This window comes from Fringilla coelebs (genome assembly GCF_963513975.1).
Source record: "Fringilla coelebs genome assembly, chromosome: 1".
NCBI lineage: Eukaryota > Metazoa > Chordata > Aves > Passeriformes > Fringillidae > Fringilla > Fringilla coelebs.
Window position 1 is genome coordinate 132,078,152 of NC_140028.1, and position 20,346 is coordinate 132,098,497.

Consider the following 20,346-nt stretch of genomic DNA (forward strand, 5'->3'; position numbering starts at 1 on the left):
AGATACTGCCATGGCTGTCAAGATAACCAAGCTCCCCTCAATTAGGAGCAACAAAGAAATACAGCGCTCACTACAACCTCATCTCTGCACACCCCTCTGTGGTACTGAAGGTCAGCAAAATGCCTCATTCCACCTAAACACTGAGCATCTCTCACAATGAGCATCCGGAAGTAGTGAGCAACCAAATCCTTCTCAATCTCTTCTGATGGGGATTAAGAATCTGGGAAAGGAACCAGACACATGGATTAGAGTCCTTCAGAAGCTAAACTGCAGTTGTATTTCAAGCAACTGGAACAACAAATTGAAACACTGCCAAGTTGTCAGGGACTTAGAGTTATTAGAAGGAACATAACCAAGTCCTTTATGAGATGTAGGTGTGACATTTAGGGACATGGTTTAGTGATGGACTGTTGTATTATGTGATCTTAAAGGTCTTTTCTAAATGCTTCTACAATTCTTCGAGTAAACATCCAGGTAAGAGAATTTCTGCAACGCACAGCAACAGTTTCCTGTTGGAAACACAGGTCAGAGGCAAGTTCAAGTGAACCTGACAATGCATAAAATGTCTCCAGAATCGAAACAAGGATGTGTCTGGACAGCCTCCAGAAAAACAGAATCAGGAAATAACTAAGCAACTCTTAGCAAAACTCCCTGATGAACTATTCATCTCCTTCATACTTTGGCCTGAGCATGCTCCTTGCTCTAAGACAACACAGCAGCACACTGAGGATGACACATGTTCATCGCCTCTGAAAGTCAAGGTCATCATGACTATGTGAAGACATTACTGGCCACTCCCCAAGGTGATTATCTACAGCAGAACTGCTGGCGATTGAAGTTCTGCTGTCAAAAATTACAAGTATGGCAGAAGATTCAGCTATCAGCCATATCCTAAAGGGATGGCTTGGAGTGTTTACAGACCATTAAAAAAAAAAAAAACAATGCACAAGACACATCATGTTACCTAAACATGTAAAATATTTTTTTTATTGTGTTATATTCCTGATAGAGAAAAATGACAGCCTATCAGTTACAGACAAGCATACAGGAACAGTTAGAACCCAAGGACCTACTAGGACTACCAAAGAGAAAAATCTACCAGTACTGATTTTCAGTAATTTCATTTATAGAGCAAGACATCTGATTCAGCATCTGGTCAATATTTATGGTATCTTAACCACCCTACTGATCTTAATACAGATAAAAATAGAAATAATAAGTCAGTTCTCCATTTTAATGCTAAGTGCATTTGTGTGCCTAGAAGGACAATTTTTAATAGTATCAAATGAACTATCGCAAGCTAAAGGCAGAATTGTCTTGAGCTACTAGAATGAGAGAAAAAATTCTACATGCTGTAGTTTTACATAAAAGATATAAAGGTCTAATACTAAAATTCAGTTTTTCTCATAAAGTTGGAAATTTCTAAGAACTACCAATAATAGTATGAGATACCATGAAAACTGCAGGGAAAAAAACCCAACCAGGAGCCAGAAATGTTTAACTAGAGGTTTCAGATTGTTTAAAAATCCCAAACAAGGGAGTACACATACTCATACACTCAATTAGTTCACATGCTTTCTATCTGCTAGCAAGGGTTTGCTGCAAATCTACCTGCCATGAACGAGAAGGAACAAACACATCTGTAAGCATTTGCAAGCCAAAACTGCTTTGAACAAAGCAAGTAAGCAGAAAAGATGACACAACTTCTGGTGTTATTGAAATATCCACAGCAATCCAAGAACAAAATTGAAGCTAAGTATCCTGGAGAACACATTAATTTCACAGAATAATGACCATTCACAAAGGACAATCTCTGTAAGTTGTTCTAAGTACAGAGTATCATGCCATGAACACATAACTGAAAATGGTGGAAAATGCATTACAGTTTTACTACTGTGAGGTAAGCTTTGATTCATACCATATGGCCTTACAAGACAAGCATATGCGCACATCTGCACATGTGTGCATGAATGCCGAGGTCTCCAACCAACTGCAGCCAGCCCAGTTTCTTAACAGAAGTAAGACAGGATTCCAACAAACAAATACCAAGTTTTTCAAGAGTCACTCAAAAAAAACTAATTGTACTGACTCACAATTTTTGCTTCAGAAACCTGGTAAATAATACAAACTGAGACAAAGGTAAAAGATAACCAGGTATTACAGCAATACTAATATTATGCTCATATTTGTTTTACTCTTTACAAGGCTTAAAAACCCCCCAAACAAAACCAATTACACTAATATGTGAATAATTCATGACAAGGAAAGGGATCAATAGACTTACAATTCTTTTCTTTTTCCTCTATTCTTCTTAACGTGGTATAAAACACATAGTTTTTTATTTCACCCTTAGGTGAGGTCCACCTGTAAGGTCTTCTGAATTCAGAGTTACCTCACAAAAATCACAAGTCATCAGTTTGGGTGTAAAGTAGAAAAAATATTAAACTTAGTATTATACTGTAAGCATGGAGAAGATTGAAAAATGCTATTGGTTATCAGCAAAATTCCTGAAATCAACATTTTTCAATGTTGTCTCACTCTCTGAATTAAAATAACTGCTTCCTATGGTATTTTCTGTGTTGTAACTACAGACAGGTATTGACTTTTTAAAAGCACCTTGAATTTGAGGTGTTTTATCCTCCTGCTGCTTCAGAGCATGAAATGAGATTTTGATGCTATCAGCAATGTCAAGTTTTGTGAGTATGTTGGAAATACTCATTTGTTTACAAGACTACGTTTTAAAATGTAGGTTATCTTCTGTCAAAACGAAATAAAGTTAAAAATTAGGCTCAACTTAGAAGGAAAGGGAAGGTGAAGCAAAGTGCAAGAAAAAAAGGAAGCAGGGTCTTCGTAATCGTAGGTGGAATCCATTCAAACTTCATTTCCTATATAAGAACTTTCATGCCTTCTATCACCTTTACACTTTTTATTTTTGCCCCCTTTTAAAAAATCTTCTTAGTTTCTTTATATACATATAGTCAGAAAAAAAAGCTCGCCATTCATTTTGGGGACAAGTTACTGTGTACATAAATAAACCCCTCAGAATTAAACATCAGTTCAATAACAGGTGGGGGCTCTCTGCCTTCCCAGAAGGCTGAACACAAGCCCAGACTGCTGACACACCACCGTGCTGCCCACTGCCAGGCAACTTTCTGGCTTCACCCTTTACACTCATGCAAGCGTGACAAAGAAAAGCATGGAACTGCAAGAAGAGGAGGAATAAATCTGAACATTATTTCTGAAGGGTTCAAGCAGAAGCTTCATTACTAAGTATCAATTCATTAAAAGTTCCCTAACCACTGAAGTAAAAATGGCATGAATTAAGAACAAACTCTTGTGTGGGCTTGATTTACTTCCCAGCCCTGACCTAGGGAGTGTATGGTCACTGCACTTACTCTTTACTCTTGACCTTATTTTATGCACAACAGACATACCCTCCTCATCCTGTGACTAGAGAACCAGCAATAAGCCTTTCTTTTCCAAGAAGGATACACGCTTTTATTAATTTGAACTTTTATTACTTTTATTATACACTCAAGCTGTAAGAATAACTTAAAATATTAAAAGCAGCAAGAGAAAGTGCTGTTCTTTTTGTTAAATTTACCCATTGCCTTCAAAGTCTTTGGGCTGTTAAAAACTCTTCTGAATTTTAACATTTGGAGTAATGAAGGCTGCATTTTAGTATCTCCACAAAGACACACCAGAAAGTAAGCAATGATCTGCAGTCCCATGTCAGATACCACTTGTTCATAGGCAACCCCATGATGCACCAAGGCTCTGTGAGGATGGACTGTTTTGAGAATATTCTTACTGGCTGTTAACCTGTACAGCATTAGACAGAACGGCATGAAGTTACAGTGAGGCCATGGGATTTTCTGCCCCATGTCAGCATGATGGTAAGGAAACAGCACCATGCATTTACTTTTCCTCCCATTCAATATGTTCCTTCTTGGAAATGCTAACATCACCACAGGTGCACAGAGTACATGAGAGAGCTTGGCCAGAAGAATTCAAGCTTTAATATTTCCCCCCATGCAATCAGGCTAGGGGTAAGGGGAGATGACATTTTATTACTTCAGGCAGCTAACTGATGCAAGACTTGACCCTCAAATGCAACACATATTAAAAAGCATCTTTGTTTATGTGCAATCATCTATGGTAAGCAAAGATTCTCTGCCACTCTAAAGGAACCTACAGGTCTTTCACTTATTAACGAGTTGTATCTTGAGAGCTTATATGAATTTTTTAAAATTCTTTTTTCACCACTTTAAAGTACACTTTAAAGCATGCATTAACTTGCTCATGGGAATAACCATTACCTTTCTAGGAGTCCACCACAAAAACTCTTCTACTCTGTTTGCCTAGCCCCTCACCCCTCAAAACTCAAGGCTATTTTTCTGTGCACAGAAAATCTTGAGACGTGTCACTACTATGACCCCCCTCTCTAATGACAACATCTGCTGAGAGGGCTCACTCAGCTCTTTATGCAGCAATAGTAAACCATGCTTTAAAAAAAACCTCAAACAAATGAAACAACCCCTCCAAGATTCACTGGGAGATTACATACAGGTAAAATTACTAATTAAAACAACATCTTCATCAAGACTCTGAACATAGCTAAAGAATGGCAAATAGTTTTTGCTGAGGTAAAGCTTCATAGAGCAGGGAAGTATTCATATCTGACCTTAAGAAGGATGGCCTTTCAAATGGAAAAACTAATGGTTTTCAACAAAAACTTTAGTATGACAGATTCTCTTCCTTCAACAACTGATTTTTAAAGTACTTTCACTAATTTAATATTCTAAAGCCCACTGCAGTTATAGCTTACAGCAATAAGCAAACTTGAAATTCATCCCATTTTAAGTTCTAGCTCCTACTGCTTCAGGCTGCTTGAAGCAACTGTATATTTAATTTTCATGTAACATGCTAACAACAATATTTACATTGACTAAGTTTAATGCCACAGTTCCCTCTAAAAAGTTTTAACTAGCAGTATACTAAAGAATGAAATAAAAATTCCTTTGTTCTTATAGGACAGTTAACTTTTGAAGAAAATTAGCGTCTTCAAATTAAGATTTTTACAGTAGGGAAAATGTAACAGTCCCCACACACAGGTTCACCACAAAACAATGAAAATACAGCTCTCATTTCAAACATGTATTACTAGGTCCTGTAAATCATATATCATGAACCTAGAGACTGGTCCAAGCTTAAGTTACTTGCCAGGACTTCAAATGCTGAAGTAAGAAGCGAATACTGCAAGAATATTCTAGGTAATAGCAATAAAGATCAAAGAGCAAGTATATCGCTGTGCTTCACTGTGTCTGTCAATGTTATTATTCCAGGTAGCCTTTTTAACTGCTGTAATATTTTTCCAGGTCAGCATACTACTCAGCAGGTTTCAAAACTTGTTGGGACCACAATGCAGAGAGAAGTAAAGAAAGCATCTTGAGCTGCTGGCTCCCATTCTGCAAACACAACGCAAAGCCTGGACAAGTTTATCCCCTTCTGCCCAGTAGTGCATTCCTGCCCTTGTCCACCTCACCCCCTGCAGACCATCAGTCCTGTCTCTAGAGCTCCTGGATACATTTATTTCCCTAGCAATGCTTGCCCAATTCAAACAGAAACCAGAAAAGGCCATGAACACTCCCTAGCACACTTCCTTGCTGGTCATCAGCAAAAACAAACCAAGTCTTTCAAGATACAGGAAGGCCAACACAGGGACAGAAGGAGGAAGGGTAGGATAAAGAGTTAAAAGTTCTTATCTCCCAGCTAACCCCAGTCTTGGAGACACCAATGCAAAAGTGCAGTAGCTAAGGAAAGTAAAGCAATCAGCTGAAGGAAGGTGGGAATCACTCTGCCTGGCAGACATCAGAGAGGAGTGACCAGACACTACCAGGCACCATGCACCAATCATGTCAAATCTTGTGCTGACAACTTGCTGGCAAAACTTACTCTACCAGAAGACTATGGTAAGTGCCAGGGCTGCCCCCACGTTTCTTTAGCATTCAAATGAACTAAAATATATAATTTCCTCTCAAGCCATTTAGAACACCCAGAGAAAAGATGACTCAGGTACGAACTCACCTGTTGCCCTACAACTGGGAGAAACACTTGTGAGCACTTGAGTCGTCACAGTACATGTCACAGGACACTTGAGCTAAAAGTGTGGATGGGAGTCTGTTCAAACTTCTATGCAAGGTACAAACTGGAAATCCTGGGCAAGGACAAAAACCTGTTCTGACAAGAGACAGTTGCAACTGAAAGTGCCTCAAATCATCTGCCAGCATCCAGCTCCAGGTCTGCCAGTATTAACTGTATAATGTAGGTTTTTTTCCCACTGTAAGCAAATTGTTTTTTCAAAAAATTCTTTATTCTTTTACTTTGAGCAATGGGATGGTATCATATTTCCAGATAAGAGCAGTTTCCTTTAAGTAGTAACTTTTAAATCAGTTGCTTTCTAAATGCCATGTCTTACGTCTAATGCTTTAGTTCTACAAAAAAATGTAATCCTGCATCAAGTGGCACTGCTACCATGAAGTCCTTGTTTTCCTCTACCATCTCCTCCCAGCCCTTTCCACTGCACCAGCAAGAGCATTTGTGTAATTTCTGATGAATCCAGTCAGGGAAATGATCCAGGTGAAGACTGAGCTGCTGCATACAGGAGTTTTCAGTTGGATAACTTCCTTGATCTGGTTTACCACATTGCTACACAAATGCCAGTGTGAGAAAACAAAGATGAGAGTAACGATGCAATTTAATTCAGAATAAATCAACCCCTGGGAATACAAAGCTAATTAAAAACATGGCAAAAACATACAGGCAAGTCCAAACAACTCTACAAGCCTCCTTACTTGTTTCTAAACTTTTCTTTTTGTTTATTTACTCTTGAGAGTGAAACACTTAGGTTCATAAGCATAATGCTACAAAGACAAATGGTTTAGAAATGTAAATAGACAATAACTCTTGTTTGAGTCTGGAAAAGCACATAACCCAGGCCAGGTAATCCAAGAGTGTGTTCCTTCACATAGTTTATTACACTGTATATATTCAATAGCTGAAGGGCAAGCCAGAGGGCAACACAGAGGGAGACAACAGCGAGGGAGGATTCATCTGACTAAATGGGAATTCAAATAGTGTTGTGTAGGCTGCCATGCTCATCAGTGAAGATTCACACAGTGGATATTCATCAACCCAAATGTGCTTACTCCGGGTGACAGGAATGATACTTGGCTCCATTAGCTGAGATTAGATCTTCTTGTCTGTAAAAGGACCGTGGGCAACTCACTACAATGCAGACACTTGAAGACTGCAGACACCCAAGTCAGACAAGATGCCTCCTACCCTGGATGCAAACTGCCTATCCCTCACATGAGGAGTACTTGATATGTACAGACTGAGACATGAGCTATTTGGATCTTAACCTTTCACAGTATGGTGAAGAGCACGAGGGCCAGATAAAACTGCTGATACATTAATCTCCTTGCAGGAGCAGTACAAATGCAGCTTTACCTTAATTTGGTGGTGTTTTCTTAGCAAGTCTCACAAAATCACCTGAGAAATACTTGTTGTGTATTTGCCTTTGCTCATAGAGGATGAAAGACACCATGCTTCAATAATGACAATCACAAAGGTGGGATGAAACAAGAGGAAGAACTCAATACCACTATCACTTCTGTTCATCAGTACGGGAAGAAGGGCTCTGCTTTCTTCAACAAAGCAGGAGTACTTCATCTACTTCTACCTCCTATTTATCTCAGCATTCATGGCCTGTCACGGTGAGCTCCCCTTTACTGCTAAACACTATTATTGTATTATACCTACCACATAGTAGAGCAGCTCTCAGCAGTCCTGCAGCTCCAGCTAACTGGAAGCATTGTGCACCGCATTGGATTCAGCTTCTTTGTTGTCCCCAAACTGAAAGGATGCTGCTACTTCCTTCCCCTTGGCTTCCGCTCCATGCTCCATTTCCTCTCTGCTAACTTCAGCTGCCACTGTGTCTCCTCAAAGCCCTAAGGGCAGAGAGGCTGAGGGTGGCCACTACAAGCGACTCCAACTCCAGCAAGGCCTACATGGTGCCCTCTATACTGCTATGTGCTCTTGCCTCTCCATCTGAAAAGCACCCACGCAGCAGCAGTTTGCCATGGTGCAGTGCCCACTCACAGCGACAGGGAGGCTTCACCTGCCAATGAGGGGTACAGATAATGAACAAAGACAGGAATTCACTGCCTAGGTTGAATGGCACAGGCAGTGACAGCTCAAAGAACTGCAAAAAGTAAGAGCAGGAACAATGAAAAGATAGCTTTGGTGTTGGATTACCAGGGACTTTTGTGCCCTGCCTGCATAAACTGCTTGTACTCAAAACACACTTTTATACCCACTGCAGCTGTTTAAATATACCCTATCCCCCAAGCAGCAAGTGATGATTCCTAAGTAATAGGGAGTCCAATTTAGAGACTGTACTGTACATAAATGAATTTTTCCTTCAGTTTTGCCTCAGGACCTGTTGCTCTTCAAGCTAGCAAGAATGGCATGGGTATATCTGAATCAGAACACCAGCATTTTACAGAAATGAAAACGCTGCTCTATGTTGGAACATACTTAAAAATACTCCTTTCAAGAGCTCAGACATGCCATTATGTCAACTGTGATTCTGTCTTACTATTTTAAAGTGAAAGATTTAATGCATTTAGAAAAAGGAACAAAAAATTACAGTATGTTCACATTCTTATGGCTCTGTATAAAAATTACATATATATTTTCCAGTTTCTAATAAAACTAAAAATGGTATTTGTAAAAAGCATGTGTATAATGCTTATTACCCATGCACAGCAAGCCAGATATTGCATTAACTGAAAGCTTAATGTAAACCGGCCTTTAGAATAACGTTTCTGGAATTTCTGAAGGGAAAAAAAACCCCTCAGTTCTATATGTCACTTCCTAAAACAAAATGTTTTAGTGCACATTATTAACATGCATTATATTAGTATCATTACACTGATTTTTTTTCTAGTAAATATAACCATTTACACAGACTTCTTGCCTCCCTTATTTTTGCTCCCTGGCATGTGTATGGTAAAACTATTGGGACCTGTGGGAGAAGCAGAATACCAACACCTCAGTTCTCTCAGAAGTTGCGTTTCTTCATATCTAAAGGCAGAACAGATATATATATACTGGAGCAAAGGAAAATTGATCTTACAAAAAATGCAGCTTGCACAAGGTAATGAATGTATAAGCCAACAGAAATAAAGTGCATTGTTTCGATTTCAAGTTGCATGTACTTCTGAGAGATTACTTAGCTTGCCTTTGGCTGACTGGAAGAAGAACATTCCCTGAATTATAAGCTTGAGGTTCACAACAACTGTACGGATCCAATATACTGGCATTTGAGATGTGGAATAAAAGCATCACTCCCCACTATACTGCTATTCAATGCTGAGACTTCAAGCAGGGCTGTTGAGAAATGCCATTTAAGCTCAACCTCCAACCTGCCAGGTACAACACACTCCTATAATGACATGACCAAAGCATTGCATTTCTTCTTGATATGCATTTTCTTCTTGGTTTTCTTCCTGGGCCAAGCCTGGCTTTGCCCACAGAAGACAAGAGGAAAAAACGTATCTGAAGTTTGTAATAACAGAAAGCGGAGTGACGTTTTTGTGCCTGCATTTACCAAAACCACTGGAGATTTCTGATATTTTTAAAAAAATCTAAATGCACAATTCTTCATCCTCCCCAGCACACAAATACATATAGCCAAGCTTATGTTAAGCATTACAATTAAAAATTGTAAAATTGCATTTCATTGTTACCTTTATTTGAAACCATTCACTTAGCCAAAAGTTGACACAGCCAGTAAAAGCTTCATGAACTCAGTTTTAGTCTCAAGTAGGAAAAGGCAACAGTGTGGTGTTAAAAAAAGGACAAAAAATAAGGAGAGGGAGAAACACATGGCAATTAACACTATCTCAAGACACAAGTGGGCAAAAAAGACACAAGTGGGCCCACAGGGAAAGCCAGCATATGAATTTGTCACTTCACAAGTGCATACATGCATTATTAAAGGTACCTTGAATCAGTTAGTGCAAGGTATTACAAGACAAAAGGGTGAACACAAATGCTCAGGAGAAAAAGACTGCAGTTTTAAATCCTCAGATCACCTAGGTAACTTGTTCATCTGACTGAGGGAAATCAGTTACTAGGCATTTGCAGGCATTAGTAGTTCAAGACAAACATGAAAAAAACCCAACCAAAACCCAGTGCTTACCTGGATCTGATAACTGATAAAATTATAAAATAATTTTGATAAAATCAATCACCTCATCTTCATTAACATATAACAGCACTGTCTAGTAGTGAGTAAGCAATTGGCTTCTCCACTAAAATAAAGCAACGTCTTTTTTACTGCTTTAGAGCAATTTAGCTTCTACTCTGAGGAGTCCATTTGGGGCTCAATGACATAAACCTTTGGATTTGATGGTCATTAGTAATTTGCAGCTGAATGAGAAGAGACAGTATGGCAGTGCAATACGAAAGAGAGAAAGACTATAAAGACTATTTCTGCATCATCTAACCTTTAGCATCATTGTTAAAACTACAAGCATGGGATAACCAGTTTAAAAATAAACAAAAAACCCCTCAGTCCTGTCCTCCATGCACACAGAGGGAAAAAACTGCAGATTCTGACAAAGCAGCAACATCTGAAATTTTATTCACCATCATACTGGAAAATAATTATCTACCTAATCTCATTCTCGGATTGTGAAGATGAGATATCCTGAGTGTATTCATCTACTGGTAGGCTAGTGTTTGAATTGGGCGCTATTTATTACCCAAATGTCATTTTATTATTCATAACTTCTTAATTTTGAAAAACCAATAAAATAGGAAGACCAACTGAAATATGAGTTAAAACCAATACACACTGCAGTAGACAAATATAACGCCAGATTTCAGCACTAAAACAGAATATTCTAGGATTTCTCTGAAAAGACCTCCCTAGCTACAAATGAATGATCCTCATCTTCTAATGAGAAGCAAAGTTTATAGGCGATAAAGAAATTTAATCCCTTCCCAAATTATACTGATTATGCTTACATTGTCTCTGGTTTAATGTTACATCTTCACATAACTCTTAAATTCCTATTTGCCAGAGGTCTGTTGTTAGGCCTATTCATGTGAAAAAACATGCACCATATATTTTGCGTATTCACCAAACAAATCACTAGTGCCAACAGGAATTCAGCTTAAGGGTTACTTTGGGGGCTTATTTGTTTGTTTTAATATTTGTATACATTCATTTCAGCACTAAAAGAAACTGAAGTTCTGGAATACCTGTTAGAACAATTTAAAAATTCAAACAAAACCAAAACCAAACAAAAACCCCCCAAAACCATAATTTAGTCCTCATCGGAAATACCTGTCAGGTTTTACAAACTTGAGAGAAGTTACAGAGGTAAAGGTTCTAAAGGGTACCTGCATGGACATCTAACAGCCTCACTGCTGGGGTTCCAAGCACCAACACAGACAAAAGCAAACTCATCTGTGAGAATTTTACCCTGTCAAAGCAAGTACCTTACCGAGACTTAGAGGGTACCTCTGTGACCTTCAGAGGCTACAAGAGATCTGCATTAAAAAGTCATTCAATTTTCTAAATACAGCGCTAAGTGCAGAGCTTAATAACCAGTACTTCCATATTCACAAATTACGTAATCAGTCTGGCTGAAGAGAATTTGAAGCTGGGACTGTCTGAACATATGTCTGAGACCAATAAAGGAGAGAAATGCTTGATGCAAAGCATCCCTCTTCATCCTTTCCTAATGAGAACACTGACTACAAATCCCACCTTCAAAAAGCTCCAAATCCAAGACCTATTTATTTGGATTGTTAACACAGATGTCAACACATCTTAACCAAGTCTCATTTGATCTGTCCCACCATGAGGAGGTCTCTCCACCCTAGTCTCCTGTAACCTGTCCAACAAAAAATACTACAGCTGAAGCAATTATTCCCTAATGGAATGCTCTGGCTTCTAACCTCTAACTTTATTTCAATCACTTGGTTTTTAAGTAGTCCATTCACAGCCACAAAGGAAAAGACACTCATGTGCAAACATCCCTGAACTTTGGCAATGGCCCTTTACTTGTATCTACAACTGTGACCATGGTACTAAATGGGCAAGAGGGAAAACCAGCTAGTTTAGGTTTTACAACCATTTAGCACTTACTGTGCTGTGTGTATACAAACTGGGAATGTACCTAGTACCAAAACTCTTTTCCCCAGAAAATCATCACACCTGATGTTCACAAAGTTATTCGAGGCTATAAGATGGCATCACATAAGCTTTCAAAAAGGATTCACAGTAAGAAGGTGACGTTAGGAAGTAGAATACACTTTGATATGAGATAGCTCTCATCCCCTTGTACCAAAGTACATGTCCAAAGAATAAAGACTGGGCTTCTGTTCAGGATTTGGAAAGTGATACTATGAAAACTCAGATGTTCTTACACGGAAGACAAAATTAGACATTTTTATTTTGATAAAGATATTCTACACTCACTGACATAGCTGCTATTGCTTAAACAATCAGCCATCAGTCCTGATGTAGATGCAGCAGCTACAGACAAGCCTTTCCATGCCATCTGAATTGAGCCTGACAAGATCAGCCAGAAAGGTGAAAGGCACTAATTCTGCCAATACCTCACCACTTTGATTACGTGAAGGAGACTTTCCATATGATACAAAAGTTATAGTAGATTTTGATATTACCTTGGTATCTGAAGTGCTAGCTTCATGGGCCACACAGAGCTCTGGCTTTCTGGTATACTTATCAATAAATTCAGTATATCCCAAGTTTAGTGGTCTTTGAGTTTTAGTTAGTCGTTCTTATTCCAGAACAGCTATTTTTTTTTTTGTCCTTTAAAAAGGGCAGAATATGGTATTGCGTTTGATGTCAGATTGCCTGGCATGGTAGGTTTTCCTACAAGACACCTCTGCAGTTTGACTACTCTGTGTGTGAACACGTGCTCACCCAGATTCTACTTAGGATACCTAAATCCAACCATGAAAGAAGGAAATCAAAAAGGTTACTTTCAACGTTTTATTTCTTGCAGCAAGCATCGTTTACTGATTGTTACAACCTGTGTGAGATAAGGAAAGCTCTGAGGAAAGAAGACATAAGCACACCCTTCACAAGGCGCACATCCACCCCAATGCAGCGGGAAGGATGCTGCCAGCCCGCTGCCATGAAGGCTCAGTCAGTGTATGATCGTTCGTCCCAGATGACACATTTAGCCATTTGACAATACATACCACAAGGCCAACGCTGACCACAGGGGAGGATGCATTTCCTTCTAACATGTCTTGTACTCCTATGAACACAAGTTTTCTGCATCCCGACATACCCGTGGTCCCGGCAGGCGTGATGTGCCACAGGATCCCTGTTAGAGCACGACGGACGGGTGGCCCTCCTGCCAGCAAACCCAAGGCCAAGGGCGAGGAGGGCACGGCGGTGTTTCCCCCCACGCCGAGATTGCACACGGGGGAGGGCTGGAGGGCAGGTGCACCTCGCCGGCCGAAGGGCTGCCACACCACGGCACAGGCGAAGATCAGACTTGCGCAGCCCAGGGCAGGACCCGCAGCCCGGCACAGGAGCATCAGGAGCTGCTCCAGGTGCCCCCAGGCGCTTGGGCACTGGCTCGCTGTAGCTTCTGCGCCCGCCCGGACGAAGGCGGAGGACGACCCTGCCCGGCCGGAGAGCGTCTCTGCCCGCCTGCCCAGGGGCAGCGGTGACAGACCCCGCCCGGCCGGCGAGAGCCACCGCGCCGAACAAAAGGCCCGGCGGAGGCCCGGAAACGTCCCGGGGCCGCGGCCGAGCCGTGCCGTCAACCCAGGGGGCGAACCCCAGCCTGCAGCCCCGCACGGCCTGCGGCCGCCGGTGCCCCCCACCCGCCTCTCGCCGCCGCGTCGGGCCCTGCAGCGGGCACGGTGAGGAGACGGGAAACCGGGGGAAAAGAACGCAATGCAACAGCTCCGGCGGCGCCGAGGGACGGAGGGAGGAACGGAGGGGGCAGCACAATGCGGCCAGCGCAGCCCCTGCCCCTGCCAGTAACAAAAGCTCCCCAGCCGCGGGGCTGCCTCCGCTTCTCCGGACTGCGGGGTCTGAGGCGGCCGGCGGAAGCCAGGAGAGGTCTCACATCACCGACCCGCTTCCCCGCCGTACCCTCGGTCCGGCCCCCCGCACAATGCAGCCCCCGCCGCCCCGGGCACCGCCGCACAAAGCGGGCCAGTCCCGCCGCCCATCCCGCACCGACCTTGAGCCGCCTCGGGCGCCCCTAAGGTTTTGGTCACCGCCTTCCACACGTTGCAGCCCAGCAGGCAGAGGAGAAGCGCCGCCGACCTGCTCATTTCCACCCGCCGCCGCCAGCCGCCGCCAGGGAGAGAATCGCCGCCGGAGCCGCTGCCCGGAGGAGGAGGAGAAAGAGCCGCATCAGGGGCTGGCCCGCTCCGCGCCTCCCTCCATGTTGCCGTGCGCTGCCCCTCCTGCTTTCTCCGCCTGCTGCATTGTCGTCCCGCCGCTGCGCCCCGGCTCCGCGTCCCGCGCTGTCCCCCCAGGCAGGCGGGAGGGCGGCGGAGGCGAGCGGGAAGGAAGGGGAGGCGGGAGAGCTCCGCGGCCCCGCTGCCTGTCCGCTCGGGTTTATTCTTTAATTCCGCTCCCGTTTATCCCCCCGCTCTCCCCGCGGGAGCGGCCCGGGTTCCCCGCCCGCCCCTTAACCCTTGGCGGCACCCCCTGCCCTGCCCGCTCCCGGCGGCGCAGCGCCCCCTGCCGCCCGCGCCCTGCCCTGCCCCGCCGCGGGGCTCCTCGGCGGCGCCGGTGCTGCCCCCGGCCCGCCCGGGGCGGCCGCGCGTCCCACGGGGCAGCCGGGCCGGCCCCGCGCCCGCCGCAGCCGCGCTCACCTGCCGCGCTCACCTGCCGCCGGGGGCCGGGTCCCGCCCGGCCGCGCCCGCCGCCCCCTCTCCCTCCCTGAACGGCTGCAAAATGGCCTCCCCAGCCGTGCCGGCCCCGCTCGCCTCCCACCGCAGCCAGCGGGAGGGACGAGGGGGAAGGCGGGCGCGGTGACCTGCTCTCCGCACGGTTTGGACGTGGCGGGTCGCAGGGTCCCCCGCCGCCCCGCTGCCACGCGTGACCTCCGGCCGGGCCCCTGCCGCTGCTGGACTATATAAAGCGAATTTCAAAACCAAAACGTACCAACCAACCACAAAGCAACAGCAAATGCACCCATCTACTGGTTTTAATACAAAATAGTTTTTTTAATGCTTTAGCAAACTGCTCAGGAACGGTGAACTCTGGGTTGGAAATCGTGGCATTGAAGGCTGAGACTGGGCACGGTGCCTCCCGCCCCGCCCCGTTCGGAGAATAGCAAGGGTAGCGCTGGGGACATCCTGCCGGGGGCAGGGTACTCTCCCTGGGGGCTTTCTCACTGGGGTGGTTTGCATCTTCCCTAAGAGCATCCTCGGCTTGCTTTTCCTCAGGCCAGCGGAGGCAGAACACACAAGGGCACAGCAGTCACTCCTCCCTTCCCGGTCTCTGCTGAGCATTACGCGTCCTAAGGGAGGGAGAACAGGCGCTCCTCATGTTTCCTCCAGCACGGAGATTGCTGCTCCAGACAGCTATTATGGCAAGTCTTTACACAGCTGTGCAAAGCAAAGCCTCTGCCCCACTGCCTCACGATTTCCCACGATCTGCTCCCAAACACTGCCAGTGCTTCAGTTGGCCTCTAACACTGAAGTTTGTATACCTACAAATTTAATCTCTCACTGAGGTGCCCTAAAGTTTCACTATTTATTTGTAAATCTATTTTTAAATAAATTCTTCCAATAAAAATGTGATGCGTTATAGATCGATTTTTAGAAAGCAGTGCAGTTGTTTATTTTGTCATTTCAGTATTTGACCAGAGTAGCTACATCACAAGCTACATAAAATTATTTTATGAATTTTATGAAATTCTGGTACCCCAGAAGTGCTAAAATGGATTTAATCAGTAATTTTCAGACACTCCAGTTGATTACAACATATTTGACTTTGATTTTACTGTTTTCAAATACATTTCCTGAGAGTTGATAAATACTTTATCCTTTTTTCCCAAGAATTTGGAGGATTTATTTGTAAAGTTCAATCCCATAAGAAAACTAAGTACAAAAAGGCCATTCAGTTCACAGAGAAGACTAAATGAACAAATACAGATCATGTGATCTTATTCCTGATAGTCATAAACAAAGACTTCAATATTGTAAACTCATGGCATGTCTTAAGTGTGAGGCAACTTGTTCCTAAAGAAAGGAGGCTGGCCTTGTGGCAAATAATACAGCTTTCTTTTTTCCCTTTCTCTGGATGTTCATGAACTTAAATTAGCATACGTAATTAGCATACATAGGATGAGCTCAGAGCTAGAAACTTATATGAAACCTATTTCTGTCTATAAGGAAAGGTAGAACATTTTATAACAAAGAGGAAAATGCATTTTCCTGTATATAGTTGTATTATTTTCATAAAAAAAACCCAGATAAAATAATTCTTGCAACATTAATGAATAACACATAACAACCAAGGCTGGAAAGAAATGAGATATTGCACAGAGAAATCACAGAATTAAAATAGTTTGGCCTGGAAGGGACTTTAAAGATCACCTGGTTTCAACTCCTCAGCATAAGCAGGGACACCTTCCACTAGACCAGATCGCCTAAAGTCTCATCCAATCTGGATTTGAACACTTCCAGGGATGGGGCATCCAAAACTTCCCTGGGCACTGGGTTCCAGTGTCCCACCATGCTCACAGTAAAGAATTTCCTCCTGCTATCTCTTCTCAACCTGCCCTCTTTCCGTTTAAAGCCATTCTCCCTTGTTTTATCACCACATGCCCTTGTAAAAAGTCCTTCTCCAGCTCTCCCTTGCAGCTCCCTTTAGGTACTGGAAGGCACTGTACGGTTTCCCCAGAGCCTGCTCTTTTCCAGCTGAACCACCTCAGTTCTCTCAGCCTGTCTTTATAAGGAGGGGTGTTGCAGTCCTGTGATCATCTTCATACCCCTCTTCTGGACTCCTTATTGAAGACCCCAGGGTTGTTCACAGTACTCAGGCAAGGTCCTGTGAGAGGAGAGGGCAGAATCACCTCGCTCACTCAACCTCCTGGTCACTTCTGGTGATGCAGGCCAAGGTACAGCTGGACCTCTGAGCTGCAGATTTTGAAAACACAAGCTGTGTATAGTACCAGACACTCCCTTAATTTCTGTTTATTTCAGCCCAGAAAAGTATTTTTATCCCTACAAACTATGCTGGGCACACAGGGCTCATCTCTTACCTGAAACGGCTAAATTTATCTATATAATTACATGGTAACACTCTCATAAATGCTGCTGTTCATGTAATGAAACTGAGCTATTCCTCCAAATAGCTTCTCTTTAAATGATCTTTTGTTTGTTGCCCCAGTGAGCACTGAAGCATCTGAGACTGACATACTGGTAATGCCATTGATTCCTGGATGAAAACTCCCTGTGACACAAAGGACAGTTGATATCTTATAGCTTAGTTCAAACCCTCTTCAGACTTAAGCAAGTGTAAGTTATACCCCAGGCACGTTTCCATGCCTTGTTTGCTGACACTCATTGGCTAGACACCCTTAAGGAAAAAAAGGAGACAATTTACTGCAGCCTGAGAAAACACCACAGGAGCAGTGTCAATAAATAGCATTAATACAATAAAATGTCTTAAGTCAGGCAGTAGTGAGGGCTCAGTTCTAATCTGGGTCATACATGAGCCAGCAGAGTGCTCTTAGAGAAAAGAAGGTGAATGGTATCCCAGGCTTCATTATTCAAAGCATTGCCAGCAGATCAAGAGAGGTGATCCCTCTACTCAGCGTAGGTCTACTCTGATCTACTCAGAGTAGATCCCTCTACTGGTGTGGCCACACCTGGAATGCTGTGTCCAGTTCTGAAATCCTCAGACAGACACGGACACACTGGGGAGGGTCCACTGAAAGTTCAGGAAGATGATAAAGGGACTGGAGCATCTCTCCGATGAAGAAAGGCTGAGAGAGCTGGAACTGGTCAGCCTGGAGAAGAAAAGGCTCAGAGGGAATCTGATCAATGTGTATAAATACCTGAAGGGAGGCTACAAAGAGGATGGAGCCAGGCTTTTGTTGGTTGTGGCCAGTGACAGGACCAGAGGCAATGGGCACAAACAGAAATACAGGTTTCTGACCATCAGGAACCACTTTTATTGTGAGAGTCTGAGAACTGACACAGGCTTCCCAGCAAGGTTGTGGAGTCTCCATCCATGGATATATTCAAAAGCCACCTGGACACAATCCTGGGCAACTGGCTCTATGAGGCCCTGCCTAAGCAGGCAGGTTGTACCAGATGACTTGCAGAAGCTCCTTTCAACCTCAACCATTCTGTGATTTCTATTCAGAAAGAATACTTGATCCCGAGCACTGGAGGTGCAGTGGCAATTAGATGACTGGGCCTATTCCTAACCCAATGTGGGTACTTTTTCCTTTCTGCAGCATTTCTTATTTGTCCAGTCTATGCTGATGCTACACACAGTACATTTTTACATTGTACAAACAATGTGAATTATATTTTAAATTGTACAAACACATTTTCAAATAGTTGACTATTCAAGTAATGAATACTAACATACTTAGAATATGAGTACCTATTAATGAGGCTCTCTGCACCAATCATTAGTAGACAAACACATTCAATAAGTGCCTTGGAGACTATATGGATTAGTTTGCAGGTAGGCTTACAGTTAAAATTTCCAATTTTTAGTTCTACAGTATTCAGACACTCTTGAAAGGTATGCTGGATATGCTTAAGCAAAAGGTTTGGCTAATTAGTTCTTTTCTGTTCTTTCTCACAATGTCTACTACCATATTTCTTGTGGTAGTATTTCCACATAGACAAATAAAAGTCATGAAATCAGTACTTAGACAGCCAATGACAAACCTATAATGGAGGATTAACAGTTAAATATATCATATATAGCAAATGAATTCAGTGAACCAGAAGGTGCAAATATTTATGATAAAGACATAGCTCTAGCAGGCTGTTATCTAGCCTTTCTGGTTGGCAGTAGCAATGTGTGCATTTGAGAATTGCTTTGAAGTACTTTTATAATTTCTAGAAGAGCCCTAGTTTACTAGTGCACCAGTTACTTTACATATGGAAGATCACACAAACCTAAATCTAAAAAAAAAAAAAAAGAAGAGTGAATGTCAGATATAAAGCCCTGAAGATTATTTTGCAGTGCTGCAGTGCTCCTGGTAAATTGAGCCAGCTACAGATTATGTGGTATTAAATATTTTACATTAAAATTATAGAAGCTATTTAGTCCTGGATCTTTCAAAGAAAAAATGAAAGTTTTATGACCAGGACAACAATTATTTCATATCCTTTTGAGAAATCTAGCAGTGATTGAGTACTACTGTTGTTTTAGTTGTAGCCATGCTGAGCATGGATACCAGAACATAATGCTATCTTTGGCATAAACACCTTTCACCCTGATCTCAGATCATTTCAATATTGACATGCACATGCTGTGCTATTAATATGAGACTCGACTACTGCCTATATGTGCTCATAAGGTAAAGAAATGTTTGGCTCAGAAGACCTAAGTACTTGTTTACTTAGGGAAGCCAGTGTGAAACAGGTATGTGTGAAATACATCCCCATACCTGACTGCACACTAAATCCCTTAGTAGACAACTGAATGTGGACCAGCTACAGATTTTGATAAATATTAGAGCCAAAAGTAGCCTTTACTGCCCTATTTCTATATGAAATAAAATTATATTTATCTCATGGGGCCTGCCAGAATAGGACTAGGCTGAGATTAAAAAAAAAATCTGTACGCATTCATAAAGGTTGCAGAAGAAAAGCTAGTAGGGAGTCTTGAAGTTAATATGAGGGTTTGGGGAGGCCAGGCTCAGCAGCTGAGAAGGGACTGGGAGATCTGAAGCAGGGATGAAAGGATGACCCAGGAGTCAGTGGGTTTGGGGGCAGGGGAAGAAAGGATGAAGGAAGGGTTGTGGGGGGCGTCTAGAGCTTTTGGGAGCAATGGGAGATATCAAAAAATTTGTGACAGGCAAGGGGGTTTTTCAGCCTCTAATTTCTGTTTTCTAGATTTTCCTGCTTTTCTGAAAGGTGAATTTAAAACAAACAAAAATATTTGAGAGTCCCAGATGAATCCCTGACTCTCAGAGTTAATGATTTATTAAGAACACCAACATAACAAAATTCTGAATAAAATAAGTGACAACATTCATACTAAGGATTATTATAAGGTTA

General features: G+C 42.7%; 1 protein-coding gene across 1 annotated transcript in view; it reads right to left on the reverse strand.

Annotated features, from left to right (window-relative positions):
* The window catches only part of FAM171A1 (family with sequence similarity 171 member A1), an 86,109-nt gene extending 71,552 nt beyond the window's left edge, over positions 1-14,557 (reverse strand). Inside the window, exon 1 of the mRNA XM_084207936.1 lies at positions 14,316-14,557. Coding sequence (XP_084064062.1) covers positions 14,316-14,409 — 94 coding nt within the window. The 5' untranslated portion in view covers positions 14,410-14,557. The remainder of the gene's footprint in view (positions 1-14,315) is intronic.
* Between the last annotated feature and the right edge of the window lie 5,789 nt (positions 14,558-20,346).